The 16645-nt window shown below is 47.5% G+C and overlaps 1 pseudogene and 1 gene segment (V, D, J or C); both read right to left on the bottom strand.

Annotated features, from left to right (window-relative positions):
• Positions 1–3139: 3139 nt before the first annotated feature.
• Positions 3140–12469, bottom strand: LOC114229407 (immunoglobulin heavy variable 3-23-like). The segment is given in 4 exon segments: positions 3140–3228; positions 7466–7548; positions 11998–12328; positions 12424–12469. Coding segments are annotated over 4 exon segments (549 nt in total).
• Positions 12470–15777: 3308 nt separating this feature from the next.
• LOC103303971 (immunoglobulin heavy variable 3-74-like) lies at positions 15778–16228 on the bottom strand (annotated as a pseudogene).
• Positions 16229–16645: the final 417 nt, after the last annotated feature.

Raw genomic sequence — 16645 nt, forward strand, 5'->3', positions numbered from 1 at the left:
GGTGAGTGGTCTGTGTTCAATACTCATCAGAGAATGGGGACACCTTGGGATCCTGGGACTGGGCTCCTGCCCCAGAGCTGCAGGGTCAGGGCTGGGCTGGTTTTTATGAGCAGAGGGACCCCTATTTGCATGTCCTCCTACTATATAGGGAGCTCTGGGGTTGGATCCTGGTACAAATGTCACTGTATCAGAATGTGACATGTCCAAGTATGCATGTATATTATATAATTTCCCGCATCTGGGCCTATGTTCTCCACATGGGGACCAGTTACTCCAGCTCACCTGTACAAAAAAGAGTAGGATTAAAAATGATGTATTCCTTCCACAGTCACCAGTAATGACAAGAAAGAAAAAATTAAACTTCAGAACAGATAACTAAAAGTGCAGGAGGTTCATGTTCAGGAGATGAGAAGTTCCATCCAACACTGTTTCCCCTACAAAGTGATCACAGGATAAACTAAGACCAGAGTGTGAGCCTAGAGCCAGTGTTTCAAGTGTTGGAGAAGAGAGGAGCATCTTTGTGGGTCCCTGGGAACCAGAAGCATGAACTATAGAGACACAGACAGAGCTCCCGGGTCCTATACTTACAGGGGAGTTTAGTGCTGGGCGTGTAGCAGCTGCATTGCTTCCATTGTGGTATTTATTATCTAGACTATGTTGTAGATATAGTTTCATACATTGGGATATAGAAGAATCTCCCTCATGACCAGGTGTGCTTAGGGTTAGATGTGGGTAATGATTGAGGAATAATTAAGTTTAGGTCATGAAAATCTTGTTATTGGAAATCTGATGTCTGTATGTGACCCTTGCGACTGCTGTCATCATGTCCTGTCTAAGCTTTAGGTATCCTGTCTGTGACCCATCCTGGGGTGTCCACAGCTGGATGGACCTGTGAGAGGAGTGCTGGTGTATGAAGGTGGGTAGGTGGGTTTTACAAGGTCTGATCTGCCCTTGATGCTGTGGGAAGAGCTGGGGATAATCAGCAGGGCTTTGTCCATGGAGCTCAGGGGCTCAGGGTCTGGGACAGATTTAGGAAGGATGTGGACAGTGGAAGGCAACTTGGGAGATTTTCTTCTTATTAAATTTTGGGAATATTTTGAGAAAGATAGATGTTAGTTCTCCTTTAAATGTCTGGTGAGATTCACCTGTGAAGTCATCTGGTCCAGGACTTTTGTTTGCTGGGAGTTTTTTGATTCCTGGTATGATTTCATTATGTTCATTTGGTCTATTTAGATTTTCTTGTTTCTGACTCAGTTTTGAAAGGATATATGTTTCTAGGAATTCAGCATTTTCACCCATGTTGTCCAGTATGTTGGTATATGGTTGTTCATAATAGTTTATTATAATACTTCCTATTTCTATGGTGTTATTTGTTACTTCCCTTGCATTTTTCGTTTTATTTATTTGTGTCATCTCTCTATTTCTTGACTAGTCTGTTTAAAAGTTTGTCAATCTAGTTTATCTTTTCAAACAAACAGCTCTTGGTTTCATTAATTTCCTTAGACTGTGTTTTGTTTATTTCCTGTATGGTCTTTAGTATTTCCTTTCTTGTACTCACTCCAGGTTTTTTATCTCATTTCCTTCAGGTATAGAGTTAGATTGTTATCCTTGTTCCTGTTTCCTGAGGTAGGCTTATACTGGTTTGGATTTCCCTCTTATAACTGCTTGTTCTGTGTCACGTAGATTTGGGGTGTTGTGCTCTCATTTTCATTTGTTTTAAGGTAACTTTGAGTTCTTCCTTGGTCTCTCTGATAACCCATTCATTGTTCAGTAACATGTTCCTTATCCTCAATGACTGTGTGTTTTTGTTTTTACTTTTCTTTTCTTTTTCTTGTGGTTGACTTATAATTTCATAATATTATAGTCAGAGAAGGTGCTTGATATGATTTCAATCTTCTTATACTTATTGAGATTTAATTTGTGTACTAACATGTGGTCTATCTTAGAAAATGTTTCATGTGTACATGGAAAGAATGTATATTCTGCTGCTTTGGGGTGGAATGCTCTGAAGATTTCAATTAAATCCATCTGCTCTAGTATGTCATTAAAGATCTGTGTTTTCTTGTTGATTTTCTGTCTGGAACATCTATCCATTGATGTCAATGGGTTGTTAAAGTCCAATACAATGAAAGTATTCCTGTTAATCTCTCCTTTCATGTCCTTCAAGATTTGCTTTTTTAAAATGTATTTTTATTTATTTCAGAGAGGAAGGGAGAGGGAGAGAGAGAAAGAAACTTCAACTATGAGAGAGAATCATTGATCAGCTGCCTTGGCCTGCTTTGAGGAAAGAGCCTGAAATATGGGCATGTGCCCTGACTGGGAACCTGTGACCTCCTGAGCCACACAGGCCGGACTCAAGATTTTCTTTATATATTTAGGTCCTTCTTTGTTGGGTTTATAAATGTTTACCAGCATTATAACGTCTTGTTGTATTGTTCCTTTTATTATTATGTAGTCTCTTTCTTTGTCTCTTACTATAGTCTTTGTTTCAAAGTCTGTATTGTCAGATAGAAGAAGTATTGCTGCCCCAGTTTTTTGTTTGTTTGTTTGTTTTGTTTTCATTTCCATTTGCATGAAATTTCTTTTTTCAGCCCTTTACTTTTCTCTGTGTGGATCTTCATTCTGAAGTATGTCGGTTATGGACGGCATATATGTGAATCTTGCTTTCTTATCCAATCAGGTACCTTATGTCTTTTGATTGTAGCATTTAAGCCATTTACATTTAAAGCATTATTGATTGGTACACTATTTTTTGCCAGGAAGCCCCTTCCTTCTCCATCTCCCTCTGCCCTTGCTCCTGGGGCTGTGCTCTAGGCTTCAGGGTTAAAGAGTGTGCACTGGTGTCCTGAGCACCTCCTACAGCCCAGTCCTGCTGTCTCCCTCACGGCTGTTTGTGTCTGGATCACACTGACTTTCCCTCACTCTGTCTTGCACAGTAATACAAGGCCGTGTCCTTGGATCTCAGGCTGTTCAATGGTAAATAAACCTGGTTCTTGAACTTGTCCCTGGTGGTGCTGAGTCTGGATTTCTGTGTTGGGTTATAGTTTGTACCTCTATAATCTCATGTAACCCTAACCCATTCCAGTCCTTTTCTTGGAGCCTGGAGGGTCCCATTCACATCATAGCTCATTAGAGAGAATCAAGAGGCATTGCAGGTGAGGGAGAGGGTCTGCGAGGGCTTCACCAGTCCTGGGCCCAACTCCTGCAGCTGCATCTGGGACAGGACACCTGGGGACAAGGAGCATCAGTCCTGTTAGTCACAAGCAGTCACAGCCATCCCATGACCCCTGTCTGACCCCTGAGACCCTCACTTTGGGGGGCTATCACCAGGCACAGGAGAAGATCCAGCAGTCTAATCTTCTTCTAGATCACAGCTCTGCCTTCCCAGAGACATCAGCCCTGTGTGAGGAGAGAGCTGTGAGCCTGCACAGCCCAGGAGAGGATTTACCCTGGAGCTTGAACAGACATTTGTATGCGGGGCAGTATTTTCCTTATAAGTAGAGGGACTGAGATTGACATTTCCTGATCATTTTGGGGTCCATGTTGGGGCATTCCTTTCCTTGTCCTCACTCACCAGGTAAGTCAGGGATAGGGGACCACCTGGGTCATGAAGCATATTGGAATTAGGTAAAGGATAAGCTCACCTGAGCAGAAGAAGAAATGTTGAACTAGATGAGTATGTTTCATTGCTAAATTCTCACTCATCTTTCAAACAAATTTAATAGGAATTAGCATTTGTTTAGTGTAGAGAGCGTCTGAGAAGGCACATGAGCATTTCCTTAATTATTGTCAGCTGAGTCCAGTGGTGTTGGCAGAGCCACATCCTAGAGACGTACCGTGCCAGAGGCAGGTACATCATCAGCTTGACCCTTAGCTCAGGTGCCAGGGGGTGTGTTTCATTATCTAAGTTTAGCCAGGCACAAGGAACGGACATAATTATCTGGGCTTAGCCAGGAGTGACTATTACAAAGAAGCCACAAGAATGAAAAATTACAGCTTGATCTTTAACCATGACTATGGCTTGATCTTTAACCATGATTTCACATAATTTCTTTTGTTTTAAACTCTAGTAAAACTTCCTGGAATCATACTGTATATAATAAACATGCTGCACTGGCTCTGGGTCACTGTCTGTCCATCAGAGGGCCAGCCGTCCCACCGGGTCCCAGCTTTCCCTACTGTTTCTGCATCTCTTTCATTTTCTCAATCCTCCATTTCCCCTACTCAGGACTCCTGTCTGCTCTCTAGCTGCGCTAGATGCGGTAAAGAGAGAAATATTTATAGTTTAGATCCAACATTTACATATATATATATATATATATATATATATATATATGTAACAAATGCTTATCGTTGTCATGTTATATGCTAATTATGTTCACCTGGTGTAAAATATTTTAAGAAAAAAAGCATAGCCATTTTTTCCCTGTCACATTGTCTTCATTTCTACTTTCATATGAGTATCTGCTTCCCAACCACAAGAAAAGGGGAGACCCTTGATTCTTGATGTTGGAACTTTTAATGTGTTATGATGGACATCATCTCCCTCCTATCTATGTCCATAGCTAATGCATATAAGTTCTTTGGTTCATCTCTTTCCACTCTCTCCTCCCTCTTCCCTCTGAGATTCGTCAGTCTGTTCCAAGTTCTTCCCTCTGAGATTCGTCAGTCTGTTCCAAGTTCCCATGCCTCAGATTCTATTTTATTCACCAATTTATTTTGTTCATTAGATACTATGTTTATTTATTTTGGTTTTTGGATTTAATTGTTGATAGAAATGTATTTATTGCAATTATTTTGTTCATATTTTAGTTTTTGTTTTTTATATTTTTATTTATTTCAGAGAGAAAGGGAGAGGGAGAGAGAAGAGATAGAAACATCAATGATGACAGAGATTCACTTATCAGCCACCTTCTGCATCCCCCCATAGGGGACCAAACCCACAACCTGGGCATGTGCCCCTCATCTGAATTGAACCTGAAAGCCTTCGGTCAGAAGGCCTATGCTCTATCCACTGAGCCAAACAGGCTAGAGTTTTGTTCATATATTTCCTTCTCCTCCTCTTCCTCCTTCTCCTCCTCCTCCTCCTCTTTCTTCTTCTCTTCTTCCTCTTCCTCTGCCTGCTTTTCCTTCTCTTCCTCCTCCTCCTCCTCTTCCTCCTCGCCCTCTTCCACCTCTTCCTCCTCTTCCTCCTCCTCCTTCTTATCCTCCTGGATGTGTGGAGTTGTAATCTTGTGTGGTCTGAAGCTGTCTACCAGGTGCACTGGCTCTAGGCCTCCTGAAAGTCAATCACTGCCTGGGGCCACCAAGCAGGAGCTGCAGGAAGTCTGCAGGTGGCTGCTACATGAATTGGGTGTGGAAGTCCCCAGATAAGGACAAGTTGTGAAGCAAGGCAGGCTGGTGTTAGTGCCATGTCTTGGGCCTTTTATTGATAGGTTTGGGGCACGCTGATGCCAGCTGCTGCTTTTTTGAGAGATTTTAGGAGTCTGAAACCTGAGCCAGGACAAGACATTCAAATGGAAAGGCTGTTGGAATCATTTTGGGTGGGGCTGCAATTTGGATGGGGCATGCTCTCAGGTAATCAGCCGGGCAGAGCAAAGTGGGTGAGCTACACTGATGGAACCTCAGATATGGCTTTGAGATAGCTATGTGATGGGGGAGTTCCAGCACAGAAACAATGATTCCTCTCAGCAGCTCTGTCTGGAAGAAAGCCACCCCAAGATCCTGCCCTAATTCTAGACAACTCAGTTCTTCCCCATATGTCTCTGGATCCCCCAATTCCACCACCTATGGCTGGAGATCAGAGGAAGTGGGACCCTTTAAGTTCCTGTGCTGACCCTTTAAGAGGAACAGCCTGGGTGTCCAGTTGCTTCCATGTCACTCAGTGATACTTGTTTCTGGTTTTTACAACCTGAAGTTGTGAGGACTTCTCTTCCAAGCTCTGGAAACCTGGGTTGGGAGTCTGGTGTGGGGCTGGTTTCCTTTGCCTATCACAGGGCCCTCCACAGCTGATACATCTCTCCTAAAATAAAAACATGCCACATGTGGGTGTCAGACTAGCCTGTTCCATGCCTCCACACTTCCTACCAGTCTCAGTGTAGTTTCTTCTTTACCTCCATAGTCTGTAATGATGGTTATTCTCTATTCTAGTTATACATTTCATGTGGTTGTGGGAGGCAGTGAGAACATGCTTTTACCTATGCCTCTAAATTGGTTCTCACCCTTTTCCAATTTCTTAATGTGGAGGCTTATGTTATTGATTTAAAGATCTTTATTCTTTTCTAATATGTAAGCATTTGATACTATACCTTTCCCTTTAAGCACTGCTCTAGCTGCATCTCAGAAAACTTAATATTGTGTAATCTCATTTTCATTCAGTTTTAAAATACATTTTCAGTTCGTTTAGTTCCCTACATTGATGTTACTTCAATGTTCCTTCAGCTCTTTAGAGTCGTCACTCCATTGTCTTCTGGTTTTGGTAGTTTTTCATGTGACCTTTGATGTTTCTATTAATCTTCTTCCTTGACTCATGTGTGGTTTTTTTCCTTGCTTCCCTTAGGCATTTTATCTTTTTTTATGAGTTTGACTTTATTGTGCCTTTAATTAATGTTGTTTATTTTTATTCTTCCTGGGGTACATTGGTGTTCTTAGATCTCTTTATAGTTTACATCAAATTCTGAACAACTATTTGCCGTAATTTCTTCAAACATTTTACTTGGTGCCACCTCTCTCCTCTTTCTGGGATTCCAATTACATGTATATATATATTTGACTGACTTATTGTCTCTTACATTCCTGACAATTGACTATTTTTTGGAAAATTAATTCTGTGTTCCATTTTGGGAGTTACCATTACACTTCTTTAAGTTCACTTACATTTATTTTTTACTGTTAGTCTTACTCTATGTATTTTTCATTTCAGATGTTGTTATTTTCTTAACCTCTAGAAATTCAAAATACAGAGCAGTTCTACCAAGTTCCTTTCTGTGAGATTAAAGCCCTCATGTGTTTTATACAACAGAAGCTCCTGACAGAAGACTGCCCCTTTGTATTGGTTGCTGGGGCTGCAATAACGTTTCTCTGGTCATTGTCCAATTATGTCCCCAATAGCCTACTTAAAATGACCATGTCTCCTGGAGCAAAGACCAAAGGGAATATTAAGGCCTTCTTCTGATTGATCAATGAAGCAGAGGGAGTAAGTGACTTCCTCTAAGGGGTGGTGTGAAAGGAAATATAAGGCATAAAGGGGAGAGGCAGTGAGTTCTTGAGGAGGGTATTTACTCCTGGAGAATAAAACCACTGACTAGATCATCAAAGAATATATCCCCCAGGTCCCAGCTCCTGAGCTGGTCCTCATGTTCTGTATTCCTGAGCGCCCCCTGGTGTCCTGAGCGCCCCCTGCAGCCCAACCCTGCTGCCTCCTTCAGGGAGGTTTGTGTCTGGGCTCACACTGGCTTCCCCTCACTGTGTCTGGCACAGTAATACACAGCTGTGTCCTTGGTGGTCATGGAGCTCAGCTGCAGGGAGAACTGGTTTTTGGATGTGTCTCTGGAGATGGAGATTCAGCTCTTGAGGGAGGATGCACCCCATCCACTCCAGCCCCTTCGCCAGGGGCTGGTGGATCCAGCTCAAGCAGTAACTACTGGTTGTGATGGAGAATTCAGAGACAGCGCAGGTGAGGGAGAGGGTCTGCGAGGTCTTCACCAGTCCTGGACCCTACTCCTGCAGCTGCACCTGAGACAAGACACCTGAGACAGAGAGAACACAGTGATTCCTGGGCTCAGATGCAGGATATCCATCTCTTCACTTCTAAGCCCTTGAGTCACTCACATCTGGGAGCTGACAGCAGGAAGAGGAAGAGCCACATGGGAGTCATGCCTTGCAGGTGAGATCATTGTCCCCCAGAAAGTATTCTCCAGGGTTAGGAGGTCCTGAATTTAAGTGTACGCCAACTGTGTGTATGTCTGGTGACCATGTGGGCATTTGCATATGGGAGGTGTCTGTACATTCGAAGAGCAAGAGGTAAGGGGAGGTCCAAGTCTCTGGGGCTTCTCTGGGAATAAGGTGCTGACTGTGCCCTCAGAGAACCAGGCCCTTTTTGGGGTCCTAGTCACCATGACCAGGGACCTCTTCTTCCACAGCAGGAGATGTGCTGCAGGAGGTGGTCAGGAAGTAGGATGTGGGAACAATCAGTGACTCCTTAGGGATAAAATCAATGTACCTCTTCTTCCAGGGATATAGATATAGCTATAGATATAGATATAGATATAGATATATAGATATAGATATAGGTATAGATATAGATATAGATATAGACATAGATATATAGATATATTAGATATTGATATAGACATACATATACATATACATATACATATACATATACATATAGATTGATCATTTTTAAAAATACATACTTTTATTGAGTTTTAGAAAGCAAAAAGGGAGAGGCATAGAGAGATAAGAACATCTATGAGAGAGAATCATGGGTTGGCTGCCTCCAGCATGGCCCCCACTGGAGATGTAGACAGCAGCCCCATCATGTGCCCTCACTGGGAATTGAAACAGTGACTTCTTGGGTCCTGGGTCAACACTCAACCACTGAGGGACATTAGCCAGGCTGGATCTTCTTTTCTTTATCCTCACCTGAGGATGTGTTCATTGATTTTTAGAGGGAAAAGAAAGGATAGAAAGAGAAGGAAACAGAGAAACATTGATGTGAGAGGGAAATGTTGATCAGTTACCTCCCATTTATGTCCATACTGTGAATCAAACCTGCAATATTTTCATTTATTTAATTATTTTATAACTAGTGGCCCAGTGCACGAAATTCATGCACGGGGCAGGGGTGCCCCTTAGCCCGGCCTGCACCCTCTCCAATCTGGGACCCCTCGAAGGATGTCCTACTGCCGGTTTACAGGGATCAGGCCTAAATCAGCAGTCAGTCATCCCTCTTGCAATCCAGGACTGCTGGCTTCCACCCGCTCACCTGCCTTCCTGCCTGATTACCCCTAACCACTCTGCCTGCCGGCCTGCTTGCCCCCAAATGCCTCCCCGCCAGCCTGATCCCCCCCCCGCAAATGCCCCTGTTCCAGCGTACTCGCCCCCAACTAACCCCCCTGCCAGCCTGCTCACCCCAACTGCCCCCCTACTCTCCTGATCACCCCCAACTGATCACCACTGGCCTGATCACCCACAACTGCCCTCCCCTCTTGGCCTCTAACCGCCTCTACCTTGGCCCCACCACCATGACTTTGTCCAGAAGAACTTCCAGAAGGTCTCCCAGTCCAATTAGCATATTACCCTTTTATTTGTATAGATAGAGGCCTGGTGCACAGGTGGAGCTGGCTAGTTTGCCCTGAAGGGTGGTCCGGATCAGTATGGGGGTTCCCTTGGGGCATGGGATAGCCTGGGAGAGGGTCCTATGGTGGTTAGCAGGCTGGCCACACCCCCATGGGGTGAGGGTCCCCACTGCGGGGTGTGCCCAGCCTGGGGGAGGGGCCGAGGGCTGTTTTCAAACTGGCCACACCCCCTTCAGGATGGGGATTTCCACTGGGGTACCTGGCCAGCCTGGGTGAGGGGCTGATGGCTGTTTTCAAGCTGGCCATGCCCCCCAGCGGGGACTCTTACTCCATGGGGCCATGGCCAGCCTGGGCAAGGGGATGAGGGTTGTTTTCAGGATGACCACACCCCCTTCAGAGTGGGGGGTCCTGCTTGGGTCCCTGGACAGCCTGGGTGAGGGCCATGTTTTAGGCTGGCCATACCCCATTCAGGGTGGGGGGCCCCACTGGGGTGCCTGGACAGCCTGGGTCAGGGGCTGATGGCTGTTTGCAGGCTGGCCAACCCCCCAGCAGGGACCCTCACCCCATGGGAGTGTGGACAGCCTGGGTAAAAAGCAGAGGGCTGTTTTCAGGCTGGCCACGCCCCCAGTGACCCAGGGTCCCAGCTCCTCCTTCAGTAGTGGCCAGGGCCGGCTGAAAGCCTGGGTTTCCCCTGGTGACCCAGGTGCCCAGCATCTCCTTCAGCCGCGGTCAGGGTGGGGAGGAAGCTTGGCTCCCTCCATTACCAAGGGCAACCCAAGCCTCCTGCTCACTCCAGCTCTGTGGCCGTTGCCATCTTTGTTGGGTTAATTTGCATACTCACTCCTGATTGGCTGGTGGGCGTAGCAGAGTGATGATAAATTTGCATGCTTCTCTTTTATTAGTGTAGACTAGAGGCTCGGTGCAGAAAATTCATGCATGGGAGGGGGAGGTCCCTCAGCCTGGCCCACACCCTCTCCAATTAGGGACCCCTTGCAATCTGGAACCACTGGCTCCTAACCACTCACCTGCCTGCCTGCCTGATCACTCCCTAACTTCCCCCCTGCCAACTACCCCCCTGCCGACCTGTCTGCCCCCCAACCGCTCCCCTACTGGCCTGGTCAACCCCTAACTGTCCAGAAGGAAGTCAGATGTCCAGAATATGTCCAGAAGATGCCCGGTCACTTGGTCTAATTAGCATATTACCCTTTTATTACTATAGATTGACATCAGAGAGAAAGGGTGAGGGAGAGACAGAAACATCAGTGATGAGAGATAATCATTGATTGGCTGCCTCCTGCACACTCCACATGGGGGATGTTGCCCACAACCTGGGCATGTGCCTGCCCTGACTGGGAATGGAACAGTGACCTCCTGGTTCATAAGCTGATGCTCAACCACTGAGCCACACTGGCCAGGCTGTTCCCCCACTTTTAGGATTCACAGAGCTCCCTGTGTACCTGGGCTCTGGTCAGTGGGACACTGACAACATTATAGATGACCGGGCACCAGCCCTTCCCTGACTGCCCTCTGATCCAAGTGGCCACGGACTTGTCCACCACAATTCTCTGCAGCTCATGGCCCCTGGAGGTTTCCTCAGCATAGGTGTGAGCTGTTGGACGTGCTCTGAGGACAGTGGTCAGCTGTGTCTCCACCTGACACAGGTGGTGCCCCTATGACCTGACATTACATGTGGGCACTGCACGTAGGCACTGCAGGGTGCCTGAGGCCAACTTCAGGCCACCTGAGTGGCTCTGGCTCTGGTGTCTCAGGAAATGGGCATAAGGGGATGGCGTTGGGGTTCAGTTAAGGCAAAACCTACCAGGCAGGAAGGAGAGGGCAGAGCGCAGCCACAAAGGACATCCTGTGCAGGCCCAATGGGGTGAGATTGTGGGCGGCATAGGACAGAGGCTGAGGATGGGGTGGTGTCTGTGGAGACTGGAGGCACAGCAGAGGTGAGTGGGGACCATGTCTCCTATAGCAGGTTTTCAGGATCCAGGTGGATTCTCCATTGGAAGAGAGACAGGTGTTGGGACCGGGTTCTGAGACTCTTGGGGAACAGGGCTTAGGAGGGCTGTGACAGGTCCAATCACTGGGCCTGTTTCCTGCCTCCATCACAGGACACCCTGAGATCTGGGCACTTATACCAGGCTTACACAGTGGCAGTGCCCACAAAGTATGATCCTAACCCACCATGTGCATCTAAGTCAGTGAGAGGCTCATGATTAACTGTCCCAAAGGACTCCTCCTGGGGCTGATGACCTTCAGGTGAGGTTTGGGGCCTGGAACCCCTGATCCCTGCTCAGCACTATGTGGGAGGCTGGGGGACATCCCTCTCAGTGAGGGGGACAGGCATCCTTATAATGTTTTCCTTGTCAACCCAGAAAGTGACCAATAGGGACATGGTCACATGAAGGGCACATATGAGAAGTCGACCAGATCTGAAAACACCGCCACTTCCTACTTTTTTGCCTGCACAGAATCTTATTAAAGACACAAAGAAGGAAGCAGGAACTTTCACAGGGACACTAGGAGAGAAGAAAGCATTGATCCCAAAAGGAAGCATGCACAACCCCTCCAGGCACAGCTTCTGAGCTGGGAGCTGGGTTTGTTGGTCTTGAGCGACCCCTGGTGTCCTGAGCTCCCCCTGCAGCCCAGCCCTGCTGCCTCCCTTAGGGAGGTTTGTGTCTGGGCTTACCCAGACTTCCTCTCACTGTGTGTCTCTCTTGCACAGTAATACACAGCCGTGTCCTCAGCTCTCAGGCTATTCATTTGCAGATACAGCGTGTTCTTGGCGTTGTCCCTGGAGATAGCGAATCGGCCCTTCACAGAGTCTGCGTAGTGGGTGCTACCACCATTACCAGTAATAGCACAAATTCGCTCCAGTCCCTTCCCTGGAGCCTGGCGAACCCAGTTCATATGGTAACTACTGAAGGTGAATCCAGAGGCTGCACAGGAGAGTCTCAGAGACCCCCCAGGCTGCACAAAGCCTCCCCTAGACTCCACCAGCTGCACCTCACACTGGACACCTGCAAACACAGAGACACAAGGTGGACTTAGAATCACATGGAAGCACAAACAGGCACAGGCACAGGACTCAGCACTCCTCTCTCCTGAGAATGACCTTGAAGAATGATCAGAAGGAAAACGCAGCTTGGCACCAAGTCCATGGTGGAGCCACTGGGGTCCTGTCTCAGGCACTTGGATTCTGGTTGTCTCCTCAATATGCTGGGCAAGGCCCTCCTTTATGAGCTGGAGGAGAGCCCCATTTGCATGGATTCTGGATATAAGGGTGCAGGTGTGACCCTGGGCTGCATGCTTGACCTTGTCTTCCTAGGGGTGACCCCAGATGGAAAGGACTCAAGGATACTGGTGACAAGGGTCCTGTCATGACACTCCCTCCTTCCCTGAGACCAGTCACTCTGATCCCATTCCTTTGGGGGAAGCTTCCAGGATTGAGAGTCCTCCATTCTTGGGATTCTGCTGAGGATTCAGATGTGCTGCCCCAGAGGCGCATGGATGGAGCTTCCTCTCACTCTCCTTCACCCATTGTGGGCCATGTTGCCTTTCTTGGGTTTGGGAATAAGAATTTGCTTTAGGATGATACTTTTATTTTGATAATTAGTGTCCCGAAATTTGTGCACATTAAAAGGGAATTAATTAGAGGAAATATTTTAATATTTCTATCTGCCCTTTCTTTATAATAGAAGTGTCAGAGATGAAAGAAAATTAATAAAATGTATATGAAAGTCTCCCTTCTGTCAGAATCAAGTCTCTGCCCATTTGTGTGTGCCTCAAAATCACGTGAGACCCAGACCCGGCCGGCCCCACCCACATCAAGCCTCACAGGGTGTGGGGGGCATAGCCTCAGGTCCCCTGGCACAGCCTCAGGAGGGCATAGCCACAGGTCCCCAAGCCCCCGTGCCAGCCGGGGCATGGCCACAGGTCCCCCAGCCCCAGCATGATGGCGTGATGGCATGACAACCACTTGCATATTAGCTCTTTATTATATAGGATGATAGATCGTCTTTGTTATTTTCCCCAATGACCTATGTAATACTCTCAACAATAAAGATTTTTAAAAAGATAAAGAGAGCACATCCTGTTATCTATACAGGAATATGTAATGGGACAATGCATGGGTCCCTGCTGCCTGTCACTACTTGAGCCAATTAGGCAGAGACAGGGTTGTATCATATATAAGCATTTATTCCAATGCTGCGGGCAATATGGGAGAGCAACTGGTCATCTACAAAAACCTGCTCTGCATCCCCCATAAGCCAGCTTCTTCTCTCTATATATAAAAGCCCAGCAACTAGAATGGCGGAATGAATGGAACAACCAGAACAACCCATGACTAGGATGCACATTGTGGCCACCAACCAGCCTGACATGAGATCTAATCGCCCGTACCACCCCCAGCCACTTGGCCCCCAATTATCCCCCAACACCTTGATCAGGGGTGGGGTTAGCCAGCAAACTGCTCATGGCCCCTCCCCCCTGCTGGCTGGGCCCAATGGGCCCCCATCTGAGCAGGCCTGCCAGACCCCACCCCTGCACGAATTCCTGTACCGGGCCTCTAGTATTGAATAAAAGGACAAAAGCTTACACGGGGAAGTAGCCAAAGGCTGTGCCAAAGGGGCCGTTGACAGGGAGCAGAGGGCTGGGGTCTTCCAAGGGAAGCTGTGAATCTCCCCCTGACAATCGGCAGCTCCAACTGGGGAGGAAGGGCTGCACTTCCAGGTGAGCTCCCAGGTCCCCCTGTGGCTGCCAGCCAGGCTGGAATGTGCTTCTTTAATCAGAATAAACAGTCACGGTTAACAGAGCAGGATTACTATTTCTTACAATTCTAGCTGGTCCCCCACATTCTATTTCTCCCCTATCAATAACTTGAACGTATACAAGTGACGAGGGAGGAGAGGCTGGGCTGGACCTGTGGCCACAGCCTCCATCTCAAACCTGCTGTCCCTGTCACAAGCACGCAGCTGCCTGCCCGAAACCACAGCTTTCACTTGACTTCCCTGTGTTCATTTGCAAAAGGCCTGTGTTCCCAGCTTCTCAACGTGGGAGGTTTCCATCCTTTAAAAATGGAGCCCTGGCTGGTGTGCTCAGTGGTAGGAGTGTCAGCCTGCACACTAAAGGGTGTGAACTCTTTAGAATTCACGCTGTTGAGGTAGCAGGTTTTTAATAACTGTGTGTTCTTTCCTATCCACATGGGGAATAAACATGTATGAAGTGTGTTTTAAATGAAGACAAAACAATATGTTCATGTAAGGAATTTCCAAACATGGAGAGAATCTATAATAATAAAAGTGTAATATGGTAATTAAACCAGATGTCCTTACGGACAACCTTCCAGATGAAGCTGGGGCTGCAAGGGAAGCCCAGGTCCTGGGTGCCAGAGGAAAGCTGGTGCCAGCTGTCAGGGGAAGGAAGGCCTACTCTTGCACGAATTTTGTGCACTGGGCCTTTAGTGTTGTATAAGATTTTATTGGGAGTCAAACTGAGGGAGACAGCAGGGCTGAGCTGCAGGGAGCACACATGACCAGCAGGGGGCGTCCAGGACCAGCACAGGGCCCAGATCTGGAGCAGGTGCAGAATTAAGCAAAGATAGCATTTCCTGCTCTGCCTTAAATTAGTTTTGCTCCAAGGCTCAGCCACAGAGCTCACAGAGGCCCTTTCCTATGTCTAGGTTTAGGGATTGTGTTTGTGAACAAAAAGGGGGCTCTGTGGAAAATCTGACAAAACTCAGGGACTGAAAGAACCACACAGGAGGCTCTGATCACACATTCCTACCTGGGCAGCCCTGGGGGTGGGCATGCCCCAGGCCTATAACTTCTTTACTAAAGGGCTCATCTTTGCCTTGAGCAACCCCATCCATGGTTCCTGTGCATCTGGGTTAACACACCTGTGACATCAGCATGACCACCCTCAGGAGAGCACATCTTGGCCGTCTGTATGTGCACTTTGGAGAAGTGCCTAGTTAGGCCCTATGTCCATTTTTAAATCAGTGTGTTTGTCTTCCTTTTGTTAAGTTGTATGAGTGCCCTATATATTTTGGAGATTAACCCCTTATCAGAGGTACCTATGCTGTTGCAAATGGTAAGACTGCTTTCTTTTTTACTGCTGCATAGTATTCCATTGTGTAAATGCACCACGTGTTTTTTATCCACTCCTCTGGTGGGGATTGGAAATACAGGGTAGATAACAGGATGTGCTCTCTTTATCTTTTTAAAAATCTTTATTGTTGAGAGTATTACATAGGTCCTTCTTCTTCCTCCATTAACCTCCCAGTACTCTCCCGTACCCCTCCCCCAGGTCCTCACAACTCCTTTGTCTGTGCCCACGGGTTATGCATATATGCATCTAGTTCATTGGTTGATTTCTTGCCATCCACCGTCCCCTGCCTTCTGTCTGAGATTCAATAGTCTCTTCATTCTTCTGTGTCTGGGCTCACACTGACTTCCCTTCCTGGGGCTCAGGCACAGTAATGCATGGCCATGTCCTTGGCTCTCAGGCTGTTCATTTGCAGATACAGCATGTTCTTGGCATTGTCTCTGGAGATAGTGAATAGGCCCTTCAGAGCATTGGAATACTTTGTGGTACATCCATCAGGATTAATTTCACCAAGCCACTCCAGCCCTTCACCGGAGCTTAGCAGACCCAGCTCATCCAGTAGCTACTGAAGGTGAATCCAGAGGCTGCACAGGAGAGTCTCAGAGACCCCCCAGGCGGCACCAAGCCTCCCCCAGACTCCACCAGCTGCACCTCACACTGGACACCTGCAAACACAGAGACACAAGGTGGACTTACAATCACATGGAAGCAAAAACAGGCACAGGTACAGGCACAGGTCTCAGTGCTCCCCACTCCTGAGAATGACCTTGAAGAATGATCAGGAGGAAAACGCAGCTTGGCACCAAGTCCATGGTGGAGCCGCTGCGGTCCTGTCTCAGGCACGTGGGTTCTGGGTGTCTCCCCAGCATGCCGGGCAAGGGCCCTCTTTTATGAGCAGGAAGAGAGTCTCATTTGCATGGAGTCTGGATATAAGGGTGCAGCCAAGACCCTGGGCTGCATGCCTCACCTTGTCATCCTAGGGGCAACCCAGGATTGAAAGGACTCAAGGATGCTGGCCACAAAGGGTCCCTTCCTGACCCACCCTCCCTCCCTCCTTTCTCGACAGCTGGTTACTCTGACCCCATTCCTTTGGGGGCAGCTTCCAGGATTGAGAGTCCTCCATCCTTGGGTTTTGATGAGGACCAGGGGTGGTGCTCCCAGAGGCGAGTGGATGGGGCTTCCTCTCACTCTCCTTACCCGCTGTTGGCCATGTTGCTTTTCCTGGGGTT

This window comes from Eptesicus fuscus, chromosome 24, assembly GCF_027574615.1.
Source record: "Eptesicus fuscus isolate TK198812 chromosome 24, DD_ASM_mEF_20220401, whole genome shotgun sequence".
NCBI classification, from domain to species: Eukaryota; Metazoa; Chordata; class Mammalia; order Chiroptera; family Vespertilionidae; genus Eptesicus; species Eptesicus fuscus.